A 26,129-nucleotide genomic window follows, 5' to 3' on the forward strand; every position below is an offset into this window, starting at 1 on the left:
TAAGAACATCTGCCAAATGCTGTATCCTTTTTCATTGTGGGAAGGCTTTTATTTAACTTTGAGGACCAAAGTGAAATAAATTTGGTTTATTGGTTCCGTGGAGCATAATAGCAGAGGGAAAGTGCCCCCAAAAATTTTGCAAAAAAAAATTTTATTAATTTTTTTTAGAAAATAAATTGTATTTCACCTCAGACTATAGGTTTTGTAAATTTTTTGAGGTATTGGAATACGGAAGCAATGCACGTGATGTAGTTCACTGCATGAAGTTAGCACAGCGCGAACCAGATGAAAACGGGGAAGCAACAGTCATGGTTTTATGTCAATAAATGTTTTATCAGCAAAAATTACGATAAAAATCTATAAAGCATCTTCAATATGGGAAAGTATATAATGATAAGTTTGGGTTCACCCTAAAAAATCACGAAAAAATCACGGAACAAATGGCTGGATTTGAAGTGGCAGTGTAATTGAATGGCTGTGAAGTTAATATATTAGTTTCATAAAAAAAAATATATATATATGAAAAAAAACACACCTATCCTTCATCACAGCAGATTTCAAGTGGCAATGTGAATGTCAGAGTACTAAATATACATCTGACAAGTCTTGTTCAAAAACCTTTTGTGGCTGCATAATATATTACTACACACTTTTTCATTTGAAGTATTTAATCATTTTTTGGGTAATTATATTGCCTGTAATAGTTTGCCGTGCTGTTTACCCTATTTTAGAGACTGCGTTCCCCAGACACATCTAGCGTTCATCTAGACATCATCATCAGGATCCTGAGGGACTGACTGGGCTGAAAACGAGCCTCATTACACCAGATTGTGGGCAGGGTAATCCGCATCAGATAATCCCTGCATCCTCAGACCCAACACGGGGGGTGGGGGATGTAGTGGTGGACGAGCAGTAAAAGGAACGGCAATTCCAAAAGGGCCGTCATTGTGTTTTCATGCCTGACGATCACCATCAATATCAATAAATAAACAAACAAACAAAAAAAAAAACATTGATCAATGCAGTGGGCACAGCAGTTTTTACCCCTCACAGGGTGCGTGGAAAAAAACAAAGAGAATGGAAAAAGGCTCATTTCCATATCACTCTGAAACCAAATTTCACCAATATCTGCTGGCCAGATCCTAATAAATTGATATTAAAATCAGTAACATCCAGGGGAAAAAAAATTATATTTACCCCCCTCTCAAGACTGAATTTTAAAATCTGTGGAACTGCATTGCATTTAAATCCTCCATGCTTGTATCCAAAAGCCCCTTGACATATAGAGCTCTAAACATTAGAAGCCTTGGGTCTTCATGACTATATTACATATCGGAGTGATCAGACTGGATAGAACGCACTGAAAGAAAGAAAGAAAGAAAGAAAGAAAGAAAGAAAGAAAGAAAGAAAGAAGTGACTGTCAAAAAAGTGAACACTGGATAAACCTAAAAAAAAATAATAATAAATCGGTCACACCTAATATTTTAGCTTTACCATAATAAAACAATCAAACCTGTTGTAACCAGTTTATTTACATTATGTAATTTCTAAAATATTAGGTGTTTATTTTATTAAAGTTTAGCCAGTGTTAATTTTTTTTTTAATCTGCCACACTTCAGGATATGCCTACATGATTACATTCTTCAATATTATAATCTTCAATATAGGGTGGTAGTGGCCTAGTGTGTAACATACCACACAGACCCAGGTTCAAGTCCCACTTACTACCATTGTGTCTCTGAGCAAGTCATTTACCCCTGAGTGTCTCCAAGGGGACTGTCCCTGTCACTATTGACTGTACGTTGCTCTGGATAAGGGAGTCTGGTAAATGCCATAATTGTAAATATCATTGATTCCCAATTGTATGATTAAACTTTTCAGATGATACCTACTATACAGTCAGCAGTTCCCAACAAGTCCCAGGGCCTAATGCTCATATCACAGCGCTGCAGAATTTTATATGCAGTTACCCATAAAAGTACAGATAGTCCACATGACAGATAATACAGATTCTCTTTCAAATCAGAACTGTGAATATTAAATGAATCCTTCCGTTTTGGATAATATTGAATGGAGCATATGAGTCAGACGTGAGGACCATGACTGCATTACCTTTCTTGCTCTCCATCTCTCTTGCCTCGCTTCGCTGCGGTTACACAACCGCGCACTGGACAACAACAACAAACTGGGACATAAAACTGTAGCGGCACTGCCTGTTTTCTGCCTCAGCCCACTCAGCAATTTATTCAATTAGCCAACCGAGCGGGTGAGATGCCTATGGTCCCTGATCCCAACGGTGTGGCAAGAAGCCATCCTTTATCCAGGGATGGGTGGAGGAGCTCCAACTGTGGTAATTGGAGCTCTGGAGCACCCCAAAGCTGCCGAGCGACCACACATCCAGAAAATGAGAGAGGAGAGAGAGGCCAGCGAGAGCAAGCGGCCTATAGGATGGTGGAGGCATCCCGGAGTAAAGTGAGTAGACCTTCATTATATTTGTTAGATCAAAGACTCACAGAGTTCAGCATTAATAAATGATCTGTAAAGCTTTCAGGCCTTTGCAGGTCCTCATTAATATCAGGAAGGCTGCAATCCAAACAATAAAAAAAATGTAATAAATCGATAGACAGACAAAAGAACTACAGCCTCCTCCTGTCAACATGTCACACGCCCAGGTGTTGAAGTCACATTTTGCATTCTTAACCTTATACAGAAAAAGAAATAAAAACCAGAGTGAACTACTTAGAACGAGATAAATAAAACCACAAAAATGAAAAACAAAAGGCAGAAACGTCAGTTTTCTATAGAGAAAGCCGACATTAGTCAGTTTTTAGAGGCGCTCAGTCGGGGGGAGATAAGATGGTTCCAGGTTCCTGGGGAGCTGACAGAAGACAGACAGGAACCTCAAAGCCTCGATTCGGCAGGAAACAATCTGCACTGTGCAAACTACAAGCTCTGCTGCATAATATATGAAGCCCAATTACAGGAATGTTCGGAATATTTTTTACATTTACGCCCTTATCCAGAGCAACTTACAAATCAGTAGTTACAGTAGGGACAGTCCCCCCCCTGGAGACACTCAGGGTTAAGTGTCTTGCTCAGGGACACAATGGTAGTAAGTGGGGTTTGAACCTGGCTCTTCTGGTTCACCCAGAAGAGCCAGTGTTACCCACTAGGCTACTACCACCCTTCTGGAATATTTCATTATCCAGAAGCCACCGCGGGCCACCGACCCAGAGTCGAGTACTGAAACGCTTGTCATTTCATTCCCAGCAAGTGTCTCAGACGCACAGCACGCTCAGGTCGCCCACAGGAAACGTTGATGTTGCGATGGCAGAGGACGCGCACACTTCCTGCGGCGTAAAGGGAAAAAATAGAGGTGTGACGTCCCCCATCAGAACAACATCATGCTGCATCCGTCAGACGAGTGACTATCTCCACCACACAGTGTCTGTATGTAAAAAATTCCTGCGGGTCGGGTTCGGGTGCAACTTTTATCATTTTTAACTGGGTCGGGTCCAGCTTGCGCGGTAAAATGATCGAGAGCAAACACCAACTTGCGGCCTATAACTATTCCTTTCCGTTTGATTTGCTGCTGTTAAATTTGTTTCGGTGATTGGTAAAAGTGTTTCAAATGTTGTAAGTTTGCAAAGAAATATATATATATTTTTTAAGCTGCACTTTACTTTACTTTACAGATGCTAAGTATACTTTACTTATCCAAAGCAACTTACTAGAGGAAGACACCAGCAATGAGCACTGATGAGGAAAAGAACATGCTTGGGAATTGTTAAGTGTTTGACTAAATTTTTTTATTTTTAATTTTTTTATTTTGTGCAGTACTTGTCATGTCAGGCTTTTTTTCAGAACTGTGAAAGATCTCATTTACAGGGCCGCTCATTGAAAAACATCTACCGTTTCTCTGATCTCCATGTCGTTTCCGCCACAAAACCCCGCACAAATGCCCCCACGTGTCCCCCTGACCGCGGGCGTTCCATTCCGGCCGTGCATCTGCCGTTGTCTGTGGGATCCTCGCCCTCGACCCCTGCAGAGTCCGTTTCTGTCGAGCAACCTGTCAGAAAAGCAATCTGTCTCCATTACAGCCGGCACAAAGGATGCCGGGAAGGCGGCGGGGAGAAGCAATTCCTGAGTCATTACCATGAGTGACACCCCGAGCGGCAAAGTCTCCAACTTTTCCTACAGATATCATCCAAACCCTAAAACAACCAGTTGTGTTTTTTTTTTTTTTTTTTACCTCTTATCTCGCTTTCATAAAATTTCACACTTATCAGACCAAATACAAGGACACATTGCAGCATTCCGCCAACCTGAAGGTGGAAGGGTTTATGGGCACCGTGAGTTTATGATGCTTCCACACCTGTGCAGTGAGATGATACTCTGCAGTGTGTGTGTGTGTGTGTGTGTGTGTGTGTGTGCACGAGAGTGCAAGAAGTCCTGACGCAGTATATCAAACATTAAGCGAAGGGTCGGTGAACCTCAGGTGTTCACATGGACGTGCACAGCTGCAGAATGCGACGAGATTACTCATTATAAGAGTTTAGTTTTTTCAATTTTTAATTTTAATAAACCAAAATGAGTCTGTCAGTCTTGCACTGCCTTCAGCAACATTTGTGGCTTATTACAGAAGAGATTAACAGAAATCCTGAGCAAACCAGCTGCCACGGGGACAAAACCAACTGTGCAGCCAACGTAAACTTCATAGTCCATAATATCTACCTTTAACCACAGAATAATACATTGACAGACTGGTAATTACGGTGACCAGTGACATTTTAACTGAAACCAGCGCGTCTCATATAAACATTTCTGACCGTTCCCGTTCCTGCATGCACGGAACTGATAACCAGATTTCTGGTGTCTTACAATAACGTTCCTCAATTGTGCCGGCCGGAAATCAATGGCGAGATGAGCCAATCGATGCCAGGCCTGACCAGTAGGCGCACCCGGGCTGATTTATTGAGCCGTCCCTTGGACGGACCACAGTCATCAGTGAGAGTGCCACTTAGGACCGAATTGGTCCAGGACGGGTGTAACGGCTGGTAATGACACTGCTCGTCTGTGGGTCCGGTTAGAGAGCGTCAGAGCATTTCACGCCACTTCTGGCATCGCAGGGCTACCAGTAATCGACCAAACAGGAAGCGAGGGTGCAGCAAACATTCAGCAAATTTGACAAATTTTGTCGGGCTGGTGGGTCTAACTGAATTACAATAACTTTAATGTAGCTCAACCAAAGTGTGAATATCCACCATGCAATTTAACTTGCCATTTACCGTCATTTTAGTCACTTTCATTCAGCTGCTCCAGTTCTCACTACCACATCACTAGAACCAATAAAGGGCTTCATTGTAATCATGTAAATATGTCGCTGCTTGATGCTTTATACACGTTGCATCTTTTTAAATTAAATCATAATGTTTCAAGTCTCTTTCTGAAATGGCTGCAGAGTCACAATGAAATTTCCCGTTTCAGTGTGTGTAGCTTTAAATGCTAATGGGGGGGGGGGGGGGGGGGGGGGGGGGAGCTGGGACGAGGAGAAGAGTGGACATTCGTGGGAATTACGTCATCAACATCATTCACCAACCACAATGTTCAGCGCAACCAAGAAGAAAATAAAATTAACCCACTGTCTTGCATGACAGAAATAAAAAACGAAAAACACATTTGTGTTTATTTTCACATTCAAATGGTCGGTGGAGATACTTTTTAGGGGGAAAGGCATGAGAAATGGATGTAACCTTTCCCCTTATGATGTCATAATGGGACAAATTCCATGTCCGGCCGCCAGCGCTCTCTAAACGGTGAAGCAGAATGGCCAAAGCACTCTTTATACATATTGCTATTTCTAGCCACAGGCTAGGGGAACTCATATTAATGTTAAATTATTTCATAATAGGGGACCTTTAAATGAAGTAAATCGTTTTGTATTAATACTTCCATCCTCCTGGGTTCAGGCTCCACATGTTTCTGACTGTGATTTTTGTAATGGTTTAAAGTGCGACATTGCTGCGTTGCGAGAAGAAAATTACCGTGTGCCCCATTTGCCGAACAGAACTCCTCGTTTTACATTTATTCTAGGTAACATTTCAGATTTTTCATTTTTCAATTTTTATTTCCTCTCCACTGCCCGCACATGTTCCGTGGTCCAGCTAAGATTGGCGGGTTGAAGCCGCTGCCGACGTTTTCTTACTCATGGTAGCTTTTAACTCATTTATTGTGTGTCAGTGGAGCACTTGTTTACTTCGGGGAATCGATTGAAGCGTCCAATCAGCACATGAAGTGAGGAGGATTAAATTGCAGGGCAAAATGATCGAAATACGCCCATCATGACCTCCATGCTCGGAACGGAAAATTGCTCATATCTTACAGGTATCAGAATATTCCACAGATAATCAGAAAATTTCTGCAGGTATCTGATGATGCACATGGTATTTTTATGGATGACTCCCAGTAAGTAGGGACCACCAAGCAACCCATGTGAGGCTGCGAATAATTTCAGTATTTTGAAAGTACTTATATAATTAATAAACGTGTTCAGATATGGTATCGTATGATGTATAGTGAAGCTGCAGCCAATATGAAGTATCAGTGTATTCTGCTATGAGTAGCCAGAGGAACTATGGACTAAATTATGTCATAATGTGACATTCTGTATTAACCCTTTAACCCTCCTAGTCCAGACCTTCCTTTCCTATGCAGATATTGCATTAATAAAACATAGTTATTGAATAATAAAAAGAGTGGTCTATGGTTCAGATTCCTGGGAGCACTAAGCGGACATGTTTCTACTATAAGACCAACTTGAATTAATCTATAATCCATAATTTAATAAAAACAAATGCTCATACTTATCATAGACATGAGATATAGCACCGCAGCTATTTTTACCATATGTGTATCATATCAGCACCACTAGCTCCATCAGGATCAATAAGTCACCCTAATGAGCATCCTCACCTTCGTCGGCATCGTTCCGCGCCGATGCCTCAAGCAGGGCCACGCTGGCCGCAAACGACACGCGTCTGCAGTTCTGCGCGCCATTGACGTAGTTGCCGGCGTTTCCGCCGCGCCGTTTGTCGGCCTTGCGCTTCTTGCTTTGCATCTCCTTCTCGTACACGGCCCATCGCTTCAGCTGCTGGGCGCGCCGCTTCTGGGCGGCCCGCAGGCGCTCCAGGCTGGGCACTTTGTCCAGCTGCTGCAGCTCGTTCAGGAGCTCCAGGTGGTTGGCCATGATGGGGGCCGGGGGACGTAGGCGGGTCGACGGGAACGGGGGATGGGGAGGGGCTGTCCTATCGAGAGACGTCTCCTCCCATCCTACGGCCCAGATCACCTCTGACCATCTGCCAAGCAGAAAGAGACAGACACGGTGCTGTCAGCAAAAACGGACATTAATAACACAACAGTAAGTATTATGGACACGAATAACGTGCTGGCGCTAAAGCACAACACTAAATGTTAAACACGGGGTTACACAAACAGATAAAATAAGAAAGGACCTCTCATTTAAATCACCAAGGACACGATCTTTATTTATGTTTTTTATATGCACAGGGAGGAGTTGAAATGGGAGGAGCCCAAAGATTGACGGCTCCTCAGTCTGGACGACTTAATGTCAGTTAAGAACTTCGTTAAGAAATTAGTAACCTACATGTTCACCAGCATGCTAATAACACAAACGAATAAAAAAAGTTAGATTTTCATAATTTAAAATAAAACATTAAAAAAAATTTCCCTTTACATATAATGAATTGCAGCATACAGCAATATTCAAAAATCTGCACCCGGCACTTGCAGGTCTATGCAACTCAATGTAAAAAAAAAAAAGCAGTGAGCAGTGAAGAGGACCACGATCACCGGAGGTTCTGCATTTGTGGTTCGTGCTGATTGGTAGGTCGCTCTTGTACACATACACAGCCCTGACAACAAACTTTGGGTTATTTATGTCAAAGCCACAATGAACAATGCAAGACCCGACTAGCTGTAAACACATTATTCCCCACTCCCAAGCATATAATTATGCCATTTCTGAAATACTCTCTACATAAATTTTTTCCATCTAATTTTTGGGAATATTGCACTGAAGCTTCAAGATTGAAGAAATATTATTCACAATCTAAATCTGCCTTTGTCAGCACCAATGTACATATACATATGTATTAAAATACAAAAATGTTTGAGAGGCCTGTGATGTGGACACCAGCTGCCCACCGCCATCCCTTCCAGAGACCACCAGGCCACTACAGGCGTTCAATCATTTCGAGCAGTTTAAAGTCACTGGTATCAGAGTTGGGGGGTGAGGGGATTTTGCACGTCGACGACGGGCAAGTCGCTGCTTTCGTCTCTGTCCTCTTCGTCGGAATTTTCCATTTGCTCAGCAAAGCCGTTCATGGCCGCTTATATCCTGTTGAGACCATGTGCCTTCTACCCGGCGCATACACAAGATTTACCACTTCCTGGACTGCACTCAGCATGTCATCACCAATCTCAACTTAAACCCCACGCGAGTGACCCAAAACTGCAGACAAGATCATGTCAATGTACGTCTAAATGGCAAAAAAAAAACAAAGAGAGGCCTGTGTTTTACTGTGAAATCTCCCCAACGAGGTCAAAGTGGGATGTTCCCTTCAGAACACACTTTTCATAAATATTTAACACGCTTTCCCTCGCTCCTGCAGACGAGAGCCCGTCCAGCATCCATTTTTTCTTCTTCAACGCCGCCTGAAAAGTTCCCCTCAGTCTTTAATATGCACACACACCATGCACGCCAGCCGGGGTATTGCAAAGTAAAGAAATAGCAGAAAACCGCAACGCACCGTGAGGACGCTGCACGCTCGATCGCTTCCTGTGCTGCTGGGTGCGAGTGACTAATAGAGCGATAACGGCGTGGAGATGAGGAGAGAGAGGAACGAATGAAGAATGATAGAAATATACCGTACATACATAAACAAAACGAAAAGGTAATGAAAACCAGCCCCCCCGGGTGCTTGAACAATGACTGCGGAGTAAGACCTGATAAAAAAAAAAAAAGCTGTTAAAGCTCAATTAAATGGATAAAGGGGGGCAGATATGCTATATTGATTTTTTTTGCATCCAGCAGTGATACAGACACAACAGTTCAAGATGCAAGGGTACGAGATAAAGCACACACATGGACAACAGAGCGCAAAGAGGATTTTTTTAGGCCATACGGGATAAACCAAATGAACAGGTATGTTTGGGGGGGGGGGGGGGGGGGGGGGGGGGGTGATTTATTGTTCTGATTTAGTGTTGGATGGCCAGCTCGTAAACTCCATATACCCAATCGATGTCTAATTAAAACAAACTGAACATCTCGTTCTCTCACCTAGTCCCACAAGAACAGTTGTTCAATACTTGGGAGCTATCATCTAAATCCCCTACAGATGGGACTTGATTGGTCCCTCTCCCATTATCTTTCTAAAAAGCTAGGGAATATTCCTACAAACATCCCAATATTTTAGAAATGTATTCTTGATTGATTAATCTGATGAGCAGATTTTTGAGAAAGTGACAGGTGCTATGGTCTGCCGTGCCAGCTATGGACTCGGGTAGCAGGTCATTCAGTGAAAAAAGTGAAGTGAAAGTGATTGTCACTGTAATACACTGCAGCACAGCACACGGTGACACAACGAAATGTGACCTCTGCTTTTAACCCATCACCCTTGGTGAGCAGTGGCCAGCTCGGAATTTGAACAGTCAACCTTCTGATTACGTGGCCGCTTCATTAACCGCTAGGCCACCACTGAGTGTAGGAACTCAGACTACATCCTGATACTTTATGTAGATTATGTAGATCTGCGGGTGCGGGAGCCAATCCACAGAGTTGTTGTCTCGGGACGGTAGGAGGAAGCTGGAGGGTGGAAGCCCACGTGCACCACCAGGGTGGGAGAAGAAAGAACAGAAAAAAAAACACAAACCAGCACCTGGTCACCACAGCAGGGTCAGCCCGGGACGCAATTATCAGAACTGCACGGCCTTCCTTTATTTCCCAGATACGATCAGGGCACAGCAGAAGGCGGCTTGGATAGGAAGGAAAGAGGGGTGATTGAAATCGGGGTCAGTTCAGCAACCGAAGGGTCCGAGTTGCACAATGCGTGTCCTGCCGCACCTAATTACCTTAACACCGGCGGAGATGTAAATGTAATAAATTACAGTATCTGATGAGCTGTGCGACAAATTGCACCGGCCGCTGTGTTTCTAGTCCCGCCATCGGAGCAGCAAACAGCGGCAGCAGCAGGCAGACGGGTCCTGGAAGCCCCCGTTGATGAAATGAAGGCAGGAGTAATTTCATTACCTAACGCTGGCAAAACGCACACAAACAGGGCTTCCGATGTCGGCGTGAGCGGCTCGACAAAAACCCGAGCATATCACACAGATTATAACCACAAATATGATTACGCAGAGACTGCGGGTCACCCTCTGCGGGTCAAACATCACCGGGAGATTACAGTAAATCAATAACGCTGGGAGGGGTTGTATAACTCGCATGCTGCTGCTTTGCTAAATGGATTCCTAATCAAGGAACTTTTACTTGGGCTCTGGGCGCTGCGGCAGATTTGGGTTTTAGAATCGCACAATTGCAACAATATTTAAATCAGTCGTTGTGATGCAAGCAACAGGAACAACTACGCTGCCACAAACACTGAAATCATCTTAAAGCTGTTAAATGTCAAATTTGTTTAAGCATCGATAAGCAAAGACAAGCCATATCTCAAACCATATCTCTCAAACTTAATCTGCATAATGTCGTTAAAAGAAGCGCCACTAGATGGAAGCACTGTTCAAAGTTGCATAGTTAGCATAGCTTGCTTAGTCCTTGCATATTTTATTTTGCCTACTTGGTGGATAAAAAAAAAATTCCAAACACCGAACTGACCAACAGAATTGGAAAAGTGTGTTTTAAAACCAAAATCAATGCCTTTACTTCAAATTACATCCTTTTAACTTGAATATTCACGCAACACCCCTTAATCGCTCCTGAACTTCAAGGTCTTCAAGTCAAGGCCTGAGACCTGACATAAATGCTGCCTAGACGTTTCTCTGTACTCCAGACCCATCACCGTATCTTCAGCCATCGCACAGACCTCCGATCCCCGGGCAACACGTCTAAACCGCGCACAAACACCCTTTAACCCTCCCTGAACGTTGTGCGCTAACATTTCCCCAACGTTCGCAGCACAGCAGTAACAGAAGCAATTTACAGGGCACGCGGTGGCTGAGAGTGACCCCTGGAACAGCAAGCCTCATATCCCCTCATTTTCACATCCCACCAGGGTCGGCACCCTGCCAATCAAAGTCTCCCGGGCGACGCCAGAGAGGATTGAGGGGGAAAATTGAGGTGATACTAGGCCTGCAGCAAAACTTCACCAGAGACAGTAATGGCTTTAGAGCCAAAGACTCCCGTCTTGTAACGTCATTTGAGACCCTCAAAGCTCAGAGGAGCACCAACATGAGTTTCTGGATCGCACACGCATCCTTGACCAGCCCAATGCGGGAAGCGGGCCGAGCAGAACCAGGGAAGCTTCTGGTACAAGCAGTCATCCTGAGACCAGCGCTCATTTTCATTCCGCCATGTTATCTCGGCCTCACGTTCCCTTTTTTGTAATGAATAAATAATTCCATTTGTTTTTTGCGGCTGTTAACAGCGCCTGTGCAGCGTGCCGTGGCCGACTGGTACCGATCCTGGCAGCTGCGTGCCTGCTGGGTCCTGCAACGCATTCCAGCTCACTGACCATGACTCTGGATCCCGTCCAATTATAAATAAATCGCTACAGCAACCCCAGCATTCAGATCACCACTTATTTATGTATTGATACATAAAGTTCCCCATGGCAACATGTATAGGCAAATCTAGGCATACTTGTATAGTATAGTGTGCATTGAGGGGTTTCTCATTGAGGGAGGCGAGGTATGAAGAATTATGCTGCTTTTTAAAGCTGATCGTAATTCTGTTTAGATTTCCTGATGATACAAGGAAACAGAAAACACAGTCCATGCATTTTATTAGGATTTATAATATAAGTTAGTTCTGGTTCTAAAATCTGATTAAAACGTGGATGTGAGGTAGGTTAGATAGTGAGGACAGAACAAAAAAAGAAGCAATGAGTACAGAAAAAAGCCAAACAACCGTGGTACAACCACATCTCTGCTAAGGGTCAAGGGTCATGCACAATAGGGTTATGGTTAGGGTAATGAAGACAAATCTCATTAGGCCTAATCAAACCCCAATAGAGTACTGTTGCAATATCTAGTACCTACCAGTCACCAGATTCTTCGTTTAAACAAATATTCTAAAAATCAATCTGTATTACAGTAAAAGTTAGTTCTGGTTCTAAAATCGGATTACTTGAGTCATGTTCAAGGCAGGTTGTTGTTGCTGGTGCAGGTACATTGCACAGGTAATCGTAATCATTTCAAGAACTGAAGTAACTTGGGGATGGCCTAGCAGCTATGGAAACGGCCCCGTAATCAGAAGGATGCCGGTTCGAATCCCGATCCGCCAAGGTGTCACTGAGCAAAGCACTGTCTCCACACACTGCTGTGCTGCAGTGTATCACAATGACAATCACTTCACTTTCACTTAATTAAAAAAATGCTCATCACCATCAGTTGTAGTACCCTATGAAATCATTTTTTATTTTTTCCTAAATTCATTTTTTCCATTTGAATTCTTCAGAATTCCATGTTTTCCATTATAAACATATGTATATGTTATTATGGCATGGGTGGGGAAAAAATAACACATTTAATCACTGTTCTCACATTTAATCACTGTTCTACAAAGTGCTTGGGCATTTACTCTTTGCTTTTGTAAACCATGTAAATAATATTGCATTTCATGCAAAGAACTATTTCATCACAATACACATTTGACCTCAACATAAAAAAACATATCAAATAAATAAACATAGGGGAGGCCTGTAACATAAAAAAGTTGCGCCCACTTGCATAATGAAGTGCAACCGTGACAATAAAACCACGTTTTATTTTATTGCATGACCATGAGTTTGCTGGGGTGACTGGATCATGCTAGTTTGCTTCTTTTCTCTCTTTCTGATATGATTTATTAATATGTTCGTACAAAAGAGCCAAGCCTAAGCGCTGCATATGTGCGCACATGCATGGAACCAATCGGCAAGTGGTCCGGATTCAGCACTGACTACCTCTTTGCCACCGCTGACGCGCATTTACGTTGCGTTGGTGTGCAAAAGTCCTGCCTCAACTGGACAACACGTGTAGTGGGCTGCAGCGGGCAGAAACGCAAATTATAAACAAGCATTGCGAAAATAATAGGGCCCTAGTGTTGCTGCCATAACTGAACCAACCATTAAATAAATTCAACAGAGAAACTGTTGTTTTTTGGCTGGTCGACTCTGCTGATGATTATATTTAAATGGGGAAAAAATTACTATTTTAAATTGAAAAGATCAACTTCACAAAATGAATTTTTGTTAACCTTTGATTAAGAAATTATGAATGAGTTTGAGTGCACTCGAGTCTGAATTTGTCAGTGCAGATAATTGCATTAAATCAGCCAACTAAATCGACATCGCTACCAGCAAATTTCTTCTTTTCTCTCTGATCCATGGCAGCAACAGGCCCCAAGCCAACCTGCTCTCACCGGGGGGGGGTCGGCGGGGAACCAGCTACCTGCGTTTAAAGTTTTATGGCCGCAGCATAAACTGTAATAAAAACACAGCTCTGTGATTCTTCCAGTCCAGAGTCTATTTTCGCAACATCTACTTAACCGGACTTTGAAAACCCACCCGCTTATTCCAAAAGGAGCAAGACAGAAAGAAGGAGCTTTAGCCTGGGAGTGACGAATAGGGAATAAAATAATCACCTGAGTTGTACCTAAATAAAAAACTCCACTGACCAAAGCAAGGACTGGTCCACTGCCTAAAAATATCCAACCGATGCCCATCAAAACAGGCCAATGAGGCAACAGTTGGGTCATACACACATTACAACGTGGATGTGAGGTAGATTAGATAGTGAGGACAGAACAAAAAAAGAAGCAATGAGTACAGTAAAAAGCCAAACAAACGTGGTAAAACCACATCTCTGCTAAGTGTCAAGGGTCATGCACAACAATAGGGTTATGGTTAGGGTAATGAAGACAAATCTCATCAGGTCCAACCAAACCCCAATAGAGTACTGTTGCAATATCTAGTACCTACCAATAACTACCAGTCACCAGATTCTTCATTTAAATAAATATTCTAAAAATCAATCTGTATTTCTTATTGAAAAATACCCACAATCCTATACACTTGAACAAGGACTGTACATTTTAAATGACATACGGCTGCACTGTCGAGAGACTGTTATATTGTGAAAGGTTCTAACTTGACAAATCTGTCCTACTATCCTTGACTTTGAGAATTGTGGAGAGGTTTGTACGAAGTCTATGACACGGCCCTCTGGTGGAGGTGTCACTTAACCTCCATGCCAATGGAGAGGTGGCTAGTCTTAAAGAGTCACTCACAGTGACAAAGGTGGCCTCACACTGACCGACCCATCCATCTCCTGTTAAATTACGTATTGGGGAACGTTAATTTTCAGACACTGAACTCAGCATCAGGACAACATCAGTGACCGGCCTGAAAAAGACGTGAAGCCTGGGGTTAAACCCCCACGTGACCGTTGACCTCTTCCTCCCGGCAACCTCACACTGACGCGCACATGACCCCCGAACATCCCCACACACTCGCATAACAAGCGGTTGCCGTGGCGTTCCAGAGACGTCTCCGCTGGGGAGGACGAGGAGGATTCTGGGCTGCGTGCTGCCTGTCAGATTGCAGGAATAACTTGGCAGCAGAGACACGCCGTCCTCACAGCAAGAGTCAACAAGCACTTCTGATATCCGTGAGGATGGAAAGTGCCATAATTAATTCTTATACAAGATTTTATCTTTCAGGCCTGCTCAGAAGGGGGACTTGTTTCCTCCTATCACACTCACACACGTGAGCCAGACGTCCTGCGGTACAAATTTGGGCAAAGTTGAATTGCAATTAGATTCTAAAGAAAATAAGGCAATTAATGGTCAATAATGCTTTTTTTCCCCCTGCCCCTATGATGAATTACTTGATAAGTGTATAAATGATGCAAAACGTTGTTTAAAAACTACCTTATATACCCACACCAGCGCCTGTTGAGACCATTTGATGAAGCAAAAAAAGGTCCAGTAGTGGAATATAAATACATTTATATATACATTAATATTATACTAGAGTACCACAGAAATCTTGCCTTTGGGATTGAGAATAATACTTAAATATGTTCTTAGAGAGAATAATACTTAATACACAACGTGTGTGTGTATTAAGTACAGCAAGTACAGCATTTATCAGACGCCCTTATCCAGAGTTAATTACAATCAGTAGTTCAGTAGTAATCAGTAGTTACAGGGACAGTCCCCCCTGGAGACTCTAAGGGACACAACAGTAGTATGTGGGGTTTTAACTTGTGACTTTGTGGTCTTCTGGTTCATATGCGAGCGTCTTAACCACAAGGCTACTACCACCCTCTACTTTTACAAATTCAATGTTATACACTCCATAACTATTAACCAAAAAAAAAAAAACTAGAAATATGGCATAGACCAGCGGATTAATTTCATAATGAAGTGGAAACAGTGAGAAATATTACTGCTGTGAAAATCTCGTCTATAGAGCACATCAATTCCATCACTGCAGCTCAGGGTTAAATCCTGAGCACAGCAAAGGGGGTCACCGGGAGGTCACCGGAATGGCGGGCTCAAAGCCCCCAACGCTCACACTAAGATTTAAGAGGTTTCATCGCCACATTCCCACAGTGGAAAAGTTCTGAATGGGCTTTTAAAAAGAGTAATCACACAAATGTGCCTCCTGTGAAATTTAAACTGGTCAGGGGGCAATCACTGCATTTTGTCCTTCACGTCTGCAATTTATCGCCATTGGGTTCTGCTTGCCAATTTCCTGCTCTGCAGTTCAATCATTTGGCGGTGTGCGGCTGATAGCAACCAAAAGTATTTCAGCCTGCACCTCTACAGTCATCTGTGGTGGGAACAAATGTGACTAATTAAGAACAGAGTCAACGGGTCACGGTGGTTATTGCAGAATGCAGGTCAAAGTTGAGGCCTTATCGCTCATTTTCAGGCATGAAAATTACAAATCCCTGAACAGGCCGCCTGGAAATTACAGACAGACTAACGTAATCTTTCGCATGTACATTCTGTCCAGAGTGAAGTTAAATAAAAATGTGTTATTGCAGTGCACTCTGTTTTGTGATCCCACCGGGGTCCGCTGATGTCAAGCATCAGAGAGAATTCTCTCAGTAACTCTTCTTTATTGTCCTCCTGCTGGCAGTGACCAAATTCACAATGGCAGCCCACAGGCATTCTCTCCTAAACTAAATACAAAAGGGGCCAACCGAGGTCAACCAATAATCACGGAAAATCATCTCAGATGCCATGGTAAAGTATAAACAACAAAAGACTGATGCAATTATATAGGAATATACAAATGTACAGTGATTCCTGTAAACCCGGACTGCCAGGGTGCCACTGAGGTGCCACCGAGGTGCCACTGGTGAAAGCACCGTCCCCACACACTGCTCCCCGAGCGCCTTTCGTGGCTGCCCACTGCTCACTATTTCACAATGACAATCACATCACTTTCAAAGGCTTTTATTATACAGTCATAGAGGGAAGCAGCACCGGATGGAGCTGCCTGACAGTTAACATTCATACGAGTCGCCATGCTAACTTATCCACATCGATTTTATAGACGATTGTACTGTTACAAAGGTACACAAGTACAGTAGAATGTATATTGCCGCCAGTTATTTAAATATCTGCTTATTTATTATTGTCATGGTTACAACTAGTCCGCCAGGCCACCAGAGGGTTCCGGCCCGGAAGGAACCGGCACAACAAACAATAAAATGGTGCGAACTAAGACGCTGCCTGCCATGTATGCGTAAGCCTTATTATCCTAACCAACTAGGCCTCACGCCGACTGTCTGTTCCTTTCCACTACGGTTCTGGATTGCAATTGTTTATCCCCGATGATACAGTCCCGATCTTCCATGCACGACCCTATCCAGCATGTCCCTGCAATGAACCAAGTTTGTCGACCACGAATTTGTCCAGTACCGAGGGCAGTGCAACTCCTCCTGCTCCTCCTCATCTTCCAAGAGAAACAGGAGCCCACACTACTCCTCTGAACGCAGCTTCACGCGGCCCCTACCAAGTCGCGTCCATTGTGAGTCTTTCATTCCAGCCGATTGTGCGCCAGATGCCCACGCTAGCAATAGGACTGTGCTGATCAACATTCAATATATATCATTTTTTTATAAATCCTTTTTCATTACACTGCTTTTCCGTTAGGATATAATCTCAGATCAGGTGAGATTTAAACAGCAGAACATCATCTAAAGTTGAAGTAGCTTATAATTTACAAAATAAGAACTTTTTTTTTTTTGCCAAAAACGAAACACTATTTCCTCTTATTTAGGGGGGGGGTCCCTCTCTGACTCACTCCTTCCCGAGGTTTCTCCCTTTTCTCAGAGATTTTTAGTGGAGTTTTTGCCTTGTGTGCAGAAAGGATCAGTGTAGGGGGTGTCCACTGTCAAAGCCCATTGCAACATACTGTATGGGCTAAATAAGAAATTAATATTGTTGTTTACATCATAGATAGAATGACACAAATACTGGTTTTCACAAGGTTTGCTGCTTCCGTTTTATTATTTCAATTTGCATGTGCTCCAGAATGTTATGAAGAGTGAAGTCATCTTCCTCTGTTAACCATGGTTAACTGCATGTGCAGTCGTCATGGCGTGTCATAAAAAGGGCTTCACAGGCAAGGATATTGCTGCTGGAGATTGCACCTAAATCAACCATTTATCGGATCATCAAGGAGAGATGTTCAAGTGTTGTGAAGAAGGCTTCAGGGCGCCCAAGAAAGTCCAGCAAGTCTCCTAAAGATGATTCAGCAGCAGGATCGGGGTGGCACCAGTGCAGAGCTTGCTCAGGAATGGCAGCAGGCGGGTGGGAGTGCACCTGCACACACAGCGAGGTGAAGACTTCTGGAGGATGGCCTGGTGTCAAGAAGGGCAGCAAAGAAGCCACTTCTCTCCCAGAAAATCATCAAGGACAGACTGATATTCTGCAAAAGGTGCAGAACATCAGACCATAGACCATGTTACTTCCGCAATACACATAATCTGATTTCAGGATACCTGTGATTATTTTGGGAAATGGCTGGGAGTAAACGACGAAGCGATCTTTGGATGCACTTTTTTTTTACAATGAAGTGGAAAAAAACAGAATGTGTGGTTGAAAAACATGGAACAGATCAGAGGGTCTTCTGTTTATGGAATGGATGTAGAGTATTCTTCAGAGTAGAGTATTCTACTCTACTATTCTATAAAAAATGAAAATGTTGTGTTTGTCTATTCCACTAGGTACTTATTGACTTGGTTAAATAGAAGACTAAGACTAAAATGCTAAGACTAGACTAATATGAGTGTGGACATGACTAAGACTAATAAAGACTAAAATGACAGCTGGACTAGACTAAAGTTAAAATTAGTCGGGCCGCCAAAAACAACTACTTATTCCACCCAACATTTGCATCCAATCAGAATAGTTAAAGCAAGAAAGGCACCTCCCCTTCCACTGATCCCAATGACCTCTAATAATCTCAACCCCATTTAGCATCAGTTTAGCCGCACTCATTACATACCTGCTCCCTTCCACTCTTTTGTCTGATATGAAATACTTCAGGTAATGACTCTTCCTCTGCTATCTTGACTTCAGCAACCCTTCCCCATAAACAAGTTCTCAGAACTTGCTCTCTCTTGACTCCCTCTGTCCCCATGTGTCCTCTAAGAGGACGTTTTATTCAGTCAGGATTACTTGTCCTACTTGGCGGTGGGTGACATGGAGTTTATTTCCTCTGAAGCGGTTGCCTTGATTTAAAGCACTCGGGCCAAGCGTAATTCTGGGTCATTGTGTCCCCAGTTGTTGGAACAAACCAGGACAGCTATACAAAGACTGGAGTAGACAGGCCTGTCTGAGGCGCATTTTCATTTCAATTCAATTCATTTTAATTCCGCAGGTGTGCAATGGCTCAAAATCAATTGCGCACATTATGAAACTAAACACAGACGCACAGACCAAACACCAAACTATAAAAACCGATCCTGACGAATCCCTCGGACGCATCAAGCACTGTTTACATTAAATTGTATGGTCAAAACTAGTCAGGACAGTCAAACTCACAGAGCCAGACTCACATGGTTCGGTCAACTTTCCGCCCAGGCCTACCATCCGCCCTCCCAAGGCTGGGCGGGGCACCACCAGGCCAGTTTATGTTGGAAGACCATTTTTAGACTGCGGCCTCGGTCTGAACTGGCACCCAGGGAAGGTTCGTCTCGGCCACGCCGTGTCAGTTCGTCACCTCTGCTGATCAGAGCTCACGCTCCCCTCCGACAATGCTGGAGTCGATAAAGGAGTGCCACAGCTATGAAATGGTTTATCGAGTTCCTGTGTCCCGCCCTACACACACCTCGCTGCCCACAACGACTCATCTCTCCGGTTCCAATTTCGCCGCCTAATTAAGCGTTTTGAGCAGCAAACGTGAATTCATGTCGAGTCTCCGAGCCAAATAAACAGAGAGAGCAGAGCTGCTCTAATGAATGGCCTCCCTTGTGCTCTGCCAGTCACCCTGTGCTCCAGAGATGCTTCTAATTGCTCGCCACTAACGACAAAGCAAAGTTTTCACAGAGTCTGCAGCTCGGCGGTACGGTAGGCGGCTTAGCCGAGACGGGATCACTTGAAAACGGTCACAGAAAGATAGAGAGAGTAAAATGGACCATGAAATAATCAAAAATAAATAAACAGACAAAACATGCAGAGAATGCAAAGAGAAATTAAGAAAAAAAAAGGTCTGATATATTATATTTATAAAAAAAAAAATTGGGGCTGTAAAATGTTCCTTTGAGTGGAGCCTGCCTGCACATAAACACACTCACACTTTGAAAAATCATCACTTTGAAGTGCGGCACCACTGACGTTCTTTTGATTTTTCCTAAACACTCAAACAACCATCCCCATCCCTTCCCAGCGCTGAAGACATGGCAAGATTACCACCATTTGGATTTCTGGAGTCATTTCAAATAATTCATCATTTGATACATACAGTACAGGCCAAACGTTTGGACGCACCGTCTAATTCAATGTGTTTTCTTTATTTTCATGACCATTTTCATTGGTAGATTCTCACTGAAGGCATCAAAACTATGAATGAACACATGTGGAGTTATGTACTTAACAAAATGTGGAGACCTGGCCTCCACAGTCACCGGACCTGAACCCCATCCAGATGGTTTGGGGTGAGCTGGACCGCAGAGTGTAGAAAAAGGGGCCAACAACTACTAAACACCTCTGGGAACTCCTTCAAGACTGTTGGAGAACCATTTCAGGTGACGACCACTTGAAGCTCATCGAGAGAATGGCAAGAGTGTACAAAGCATTAATCAGAGCAAAGAAACTAGAATATAAAACATGTTTTCAGTTATTTTACCTTTTTTGGTTAAGTTCATAACTCCAAATGTGTTCATTCATAGTTTTGATGCCTTCAGTGAGAATCTCCCAACATAAATGGTCCTGAAAATAAAGAAAACACATTGAATGAGAAGGTGTGTCCAAACTTTGGCCTGTACTGCACTAGGCTACTACCTGGGTGGTAGTAGCCTAGTGGATAACACACTCGCCTATGAACCAGAAGACCCGGGTTCGAATCCCACTAACTACCATTGTGTCCCTGAGCAAGACACTTAACCCTAAGTTGCTCCAGGGGGGACTGTCCTGTAACTACTGATTGTAAGTCGCTCTGGATAAGAGCGTCTGATAAATGCTGTAAATGTAAATGTATATGAGGCCAGGCTGAATGTTTTTTCCCCCCTTTAGACCCCGATGTTAACACATAAGGTTAGTTATTATTCACATTTAAATTTGTACCATTTTTCCAGAGCGACTAACAATCAGTAGTTGCAGGGACAGTCAGGAGACACTCAGGGTTAAGTGTCTTGCTCAGGGTAGTAAGTGGGGTGTAAACCCGAAACTTTGTGGTCTTCTGGTTCACAGGCGAGTGTGTTACCGGCTAGGCTGCAACCGCCCCAGTTAAACCACATCTGCCATCCAGTCAGAATTCATGCGTTAAGCGATGCACCGAGTAGGGGGAAAAAAAGACTGCAAAGACCACATGTTGGCGATGAGGGGACAGAGGGGACGGAGGGGGGCACTAGACCATGCTCAAGCATGGCCTGTTCTCTTCAAAACAACAATGCAAGGAAAAGTGCTTCACAATGGCCCAGCGCCTTCCTGCCGCAGCAGACACGCCAGCCAACACCGTGAGCTCACGTCCTGTGCGCCATATTTTCCCGCGTGCTGATTGGCTACTAACAGACGCCACCTACGGGAGGTCAAACCACCATGTCAACAAACACAGCGACGCCTCCACATGGCTACTGCAGACATCAGAGTGACACCATCACGGCAGACACGTCTGTTCTAACACAGAGAACCATCACAAAAAAAAAACATACACACACCATATGCATTAACACACCAAATCAGTACACGTTGTCACAAAACAACGTATACTACCTCATCACCTCACGCTTTACTACATGCAACTTACTTAACATTATGCACATTCACTTTACATTTACAGCATTTACCAGACGCCCTTATCCAGAGCGACTTACAATCAGTAGTTACAGGGACAGTCCCCCCCTGGAGCAACTTAGGGTTAAGTGTCTTGCTCAGGGACACAATGGTAGTAAGTGGGGTTTGAACCTGGTTCTTCTGGCTCATGGGCGAGTGTGTTACCCACTAGGCTACTACCACCCTGTACACACTTTACATTATGCACATTCACTTTATGCAACTTTATTTATTGCTGCTGCACCACTTTGTCTTCTGTGTGTCATGTCCCATGTTCTGTCTGCATGGGAGGGGTTTTCAAGTAAGAATTTCATTGTCTACGCCGTACTTTGTGCATATGTCAAACTTCAACCACCTCAACCATGATAATATTGCAGCAATACCACACAAACAAATGTTGATGTTTGCTGCACCCTTTTTTTGCATCGTACTCCTATACACTACATGCTGCATATTTCCCGCGTGTTCTCGTCTCATTTTTTTATCTTACTTACTAGGGTCGGGCATCGAGAACCGGTTCCAACTTGGAACCGTAAAAAAAATAACGATGCCATCGGAATTGTTTATAAAATTTGTTTTCGATTCCGATCATCGGTTCCAAACACGCAAGTCTTGTTTTCCAGTGTGGCCACCGTATTTCCGGAAGTGCTTGCCGAGCGCTTGTTCAGTTGCAGCTATGGAGTACGGTAAGCGGCGCTCAAAAGTGTGGCTTTATTTCACACGAAAAAAGCCTGGGTCGGCACAGTGCAACACATGTGACAAAATGATATCTTGCACATAACCTCAATCTGGGAGCATCTTAAATTGCAATCATCACTCCACAACGAACTCGTACTCTTTACAAAGCTGACATATTCTATATTGCACAAAACATCATTCCACGACTGGCATCGAGGAAACAAACCAAACCCCTTTGTCGTGTTTGAGTCTCGACATGGAACAAAAAAAGTACGAACTACAAATGCACTACAAATATGATGAAACACCGTCTCGTCCTCCTCGGGCTACCCTGCGCTAACCAACCTTAGTAACGTTACCTCGTCACAACCATCAGGTAAGTGATTGTAGTTTAACAAGAAAGCGCTTGACCAAATGTGGTGAACAACAACGTTACTGAAATAACGGTGACACAATCTGTGCTGAACGCTCACGGATACAGCCTGACAAGGCAGACATGCTCATATTTCTGAACAAGAACTGTTTTTAACGAATTAAGTTTATACATGTACAGAGAGTCCAGACCAGGTTGCAAGTTCTACATATCTAAATCTGTTTTTTTGGTCTGGTGCAGCATGGGCTGCAGCTCCTGCAACTCATATTGAATCAAAATAAAATGATCCTCTGTGATATCAAAGAAATTCCCACAAAGAATCGGAATTGAGAATCGAAAAGAACCGAAATCGGAATCGGAATCAGAATCGTTCAAATCAAAACGATGCCCAACCCTATTGCTTACAGATTGCTATGTTGCTGGTGTTACCGGTGGCTACTATTGTCTGCGGGCAACGCGCGTGCGCGCGCAATAAACCCCGAGCTGCGACGGACTCGCGCGCTCAGACGGCAGCTGCGCCACGGGCCACGCCACGGCCGCCCCGGGGCCTGCCGACATGCCTAAGCCCTCAGATTAACTCCTCGCCGGCCAGTCAGAGCGCGGCTTTAATCAGATCTCGGGGCGCGAGCGCGCTCACGGGTCGGTAAACAGGTCTTGGCCCCGGCTTGAGGTGGAACATTCTCGAAAATCTCGAAATGTCAATTCTAAAAACCAAAAAAAGAAAGAGCGAGCGCGTTGAGAAATGTTTCTCGGCATCAACATTTCAACAGCATTCTTCTTCTGCCCGCAGAATTATTTAACAGCCGTAAGAAAGACAAAAGCGGAGCGCGTAGAGAACGCATGTGCGTGTCTTACCCTCGTGTTAGTAGGCAGCGTGTGTGTGGTGAGGGGCTACCTAGGTGCCAGGTTTTATTAGGGATTATAATGTAGAGCGTGTGTGTGTGTATGGGAGGGACACAGAGAGTGCACACGTGCATCCCAGAGCCTTGTTAGGGATTAAGAGTCTGTAGTGTGTGTGTGTGTGTGTGTGTGTGTGTGTGCGCGTCAGAGTAGGCCAAACATCTCGTCAGGCGTGAATGTAACAGTTATACCAAGAGATGTGAGAGGCGTTAATGTTTTTCAAAAAGTGGGTTAAAGCACTGTGTGTGTGTGTGTGTGTGTGCGTGTGTGTAGCCATACAGAGCTGCACGGAGGCAACTTCCCGGACGCGAGACGTCCTGCATCTAACCAGAACTGACAGGCCGTATACAGCGAGGGTGAATCTCCAGACCCCCCCGCCGCACGCGATCATACATTTAAAGCGCCACCTCACCTACTGTCCGGATTGTGCGACGGTGTCACAGCCATCAGATATTTATAGATTAATGTCAGCGATTGGCAAACCGAGACCTCATGCCCTTATTAACAATACGATAAAGTGCATACGGCACAGCAGGCAAAATCACCAGCTTGGCACGGGCTACTTCTGAACGCCACCAGGTAGGCCAGCGGTCCGACTCCGTCCCTTCTGTTCCAAATGCAACACAACACAGGGTTCACAGGTCACACCGGGGGGAAAAAATTTACACGCGCTCACCTATAAACCAGGCGACAACAAAGTCCCAGGTTCAAACCCCACTGGCAGAGTTTTCGTCCCTTTAACTATTCGATGCTGTAAAAGTAACTCCCATACGTGAAACCTTGTGTGTACCGGACCCGCCCCAGACGGAATTATGCGAATTTTTTTTTTTTTCCGATGAGACTCTGACCGAGCCAATGACAAATCTTGTGGCCTAACAGCGTGGTCTTAACGAAAGTGAATTTTCCACCACGTCACCGTTCCAGAGACCAGAGCAGGGCCTGGTGCACCACGCAGTGCCCATTTAACAATTAAGGAAGCTGCCGCGCAATCAGAAGGTTGCCGGTTCGAATCCCGAGCCGCCAAGGTGCCACTGCGAGGACCCATTTCGTTGTGTCACCTTGTGCCGTCACTTCACTTCCCTGAGGCCTGTGGCCTGTGTTTCACCGTACACTTTAATAGTGTTGCCTAGTGTTGCCCACTAGGCTACTACCACTACCAAACAAGTTCACGTTTTACTCCAAAGAGTGTCTGTACTCAGAAACGCGGGGTCATTATGGACACGGAACCCTTCACCATGATCTCTTCTGCCCACTTGGGTTTTCAGGGCGTCGCTTCAGACCTCGAGCGGGGCAGCAGATTCAGAGAGAGAACTGAGAGTAAAAAAAAAAAAAAAACCACCTAATGAGACGTTTTAATGAGCAGAAAAGGCGCCCGTCTCTCTCTCTCTCTCTCTCCCCGCATGATCCGCGGGTACAATGGTGAAGTTCATCAGGTCCCCCGGAACAAAGCTGCCTTTATAGCGGACCACGTTCTCCGCGACCTCCGCAGACACCCATTCAAAGAAGCCACGACGCACGTACGCGCACGTTTATCCGAAACGTGTCGGCCGCGGCGGGGCTTTTACACGGTGGACGGGACGGGGACGGTGACGGGGACGGGGACGGGGACGGGTGGCGTTCGAGCGCCGCACGTGCGCTCTGTCGGCGACAGAGGGGCGCGAGACGGCGCGACATCGCGACAGACGCGCGCGGGGGTCGCTTCAGCCAAACCGAACACACACACACTCACACACACACACACACACACACAGACGTCCTCCGCCGCCAAGTTGAAAGTGTTTCGGCGCTGAGAGAAACACTGTCGCAGCCCAGGGACCGTCGAGCGGTGAAGAGTTTATATAATAATTATGCATGTATATATATATGTGTGTGTAGAATTATTTTTATTATTTGAAAAAGGCGGAAAGGAGACGAGCTGAGAGATGGTAGCGGCTCCTTCTCCCCACCCACCTCCCTCCCTCTCTCTCTCTCTCTCTCTCTCTCTCTCTCTCCCTCCACGACCGCCGCCGCTACTTTGTTTCCACGCGGGTTTCCGTCTCGCCGCGTAAAAAAACTCACCGCCCTCCTCCCGGTCCCAGCTCAGTCCCGGGTGCCCGCGGAGCCGTGGAGCACGCTGCCGCCGCTGCCGCCGCCACCGCCGCCGCCGGGGCGCATAGTTGTGCGGTCTGAAGAGGGGGGCAGCGTCGGCGGCGGCTGGCTGCGGCGCAGCCCGTCACAAGAAGTCACTCCTCCCGGGCGGGGCTGCCGAGGAGGCCGGGGGAGGAGACTCGGGCCGAGAAAACGCAAAATCATCATCGCGAAGGGATCAAATGCACAAAAAAAAAAAAAATCACATCTTATTAAAAACCGATGAAGGAATGGGCGCAGTCTGTCACGTGGACTCGGTGAAACCTCATGAAAAATCTTCTGTTTAGAGGTCTTCTTTCTCTT

The 26,129-nt window shown here is 44.7% G+C and overlaps 1 protein-coding gene across 4 annotated transcripts in view; it reads right to left on the reverse strand.

Moving 5' to 3' along the window:
* The window catches only part of ppp1r16b (protein phosphatase 1, regulatory subunit 16B), a 45,916-nt gene extending 20,011 nt beyond the window's left edge, over positions 1 to 25,905 (reverse strand). Inside the window, exons 1-3 of one of the 4 annotated variants that reach the window (XM_028998723.1) lie at positions 25,758 to 25,902; positions 20,604 to 20,686; positions 6,973 to 7,355 (exon numbers count right to left, since the gene is read on the reverse strand). In XM_028998723.1, the coding sequence (XP_028854556.1) occupies positions 6,973 to 7,355; positions 20,604 to 20,644 (424 nt within the window). In that variant the 5' untranslated portion in view covers positions 20,645 to 20,686; positions 25,758 to 25,902. Of the gene's footprint in view, positions 1 to 6,972; positions 7,356 to 20,245; positions 20,283 to 20,603; positions 20,687 to 23,654; positions 23,667 to 25,757 lie in introns of those variants that run through there. The other 3 variants (XM_028998724.1, XM_028998725.1, XM_028998726.1) reach the window with 3 other exon arrangements.
* Between the last annotated feature and the right edge of the window lie 224 nt (positions 25,906 to 26,129).

Source organism: Denticeps clupeoides, chromosome 12 (genome assembly GCF_900700375.1).
Source record: "Denticeps clupeoides chromosome 12, fDenClu1.1, whole genome shotgun sequence".
Classification (NCBI taxonomy): domain Eukaryota; kingdom Metazoa; phylum Chordata; class Actinopteri; order Clupeiformes; family Denticipitidae; genus Denticeps; species Denticeps clupeoides.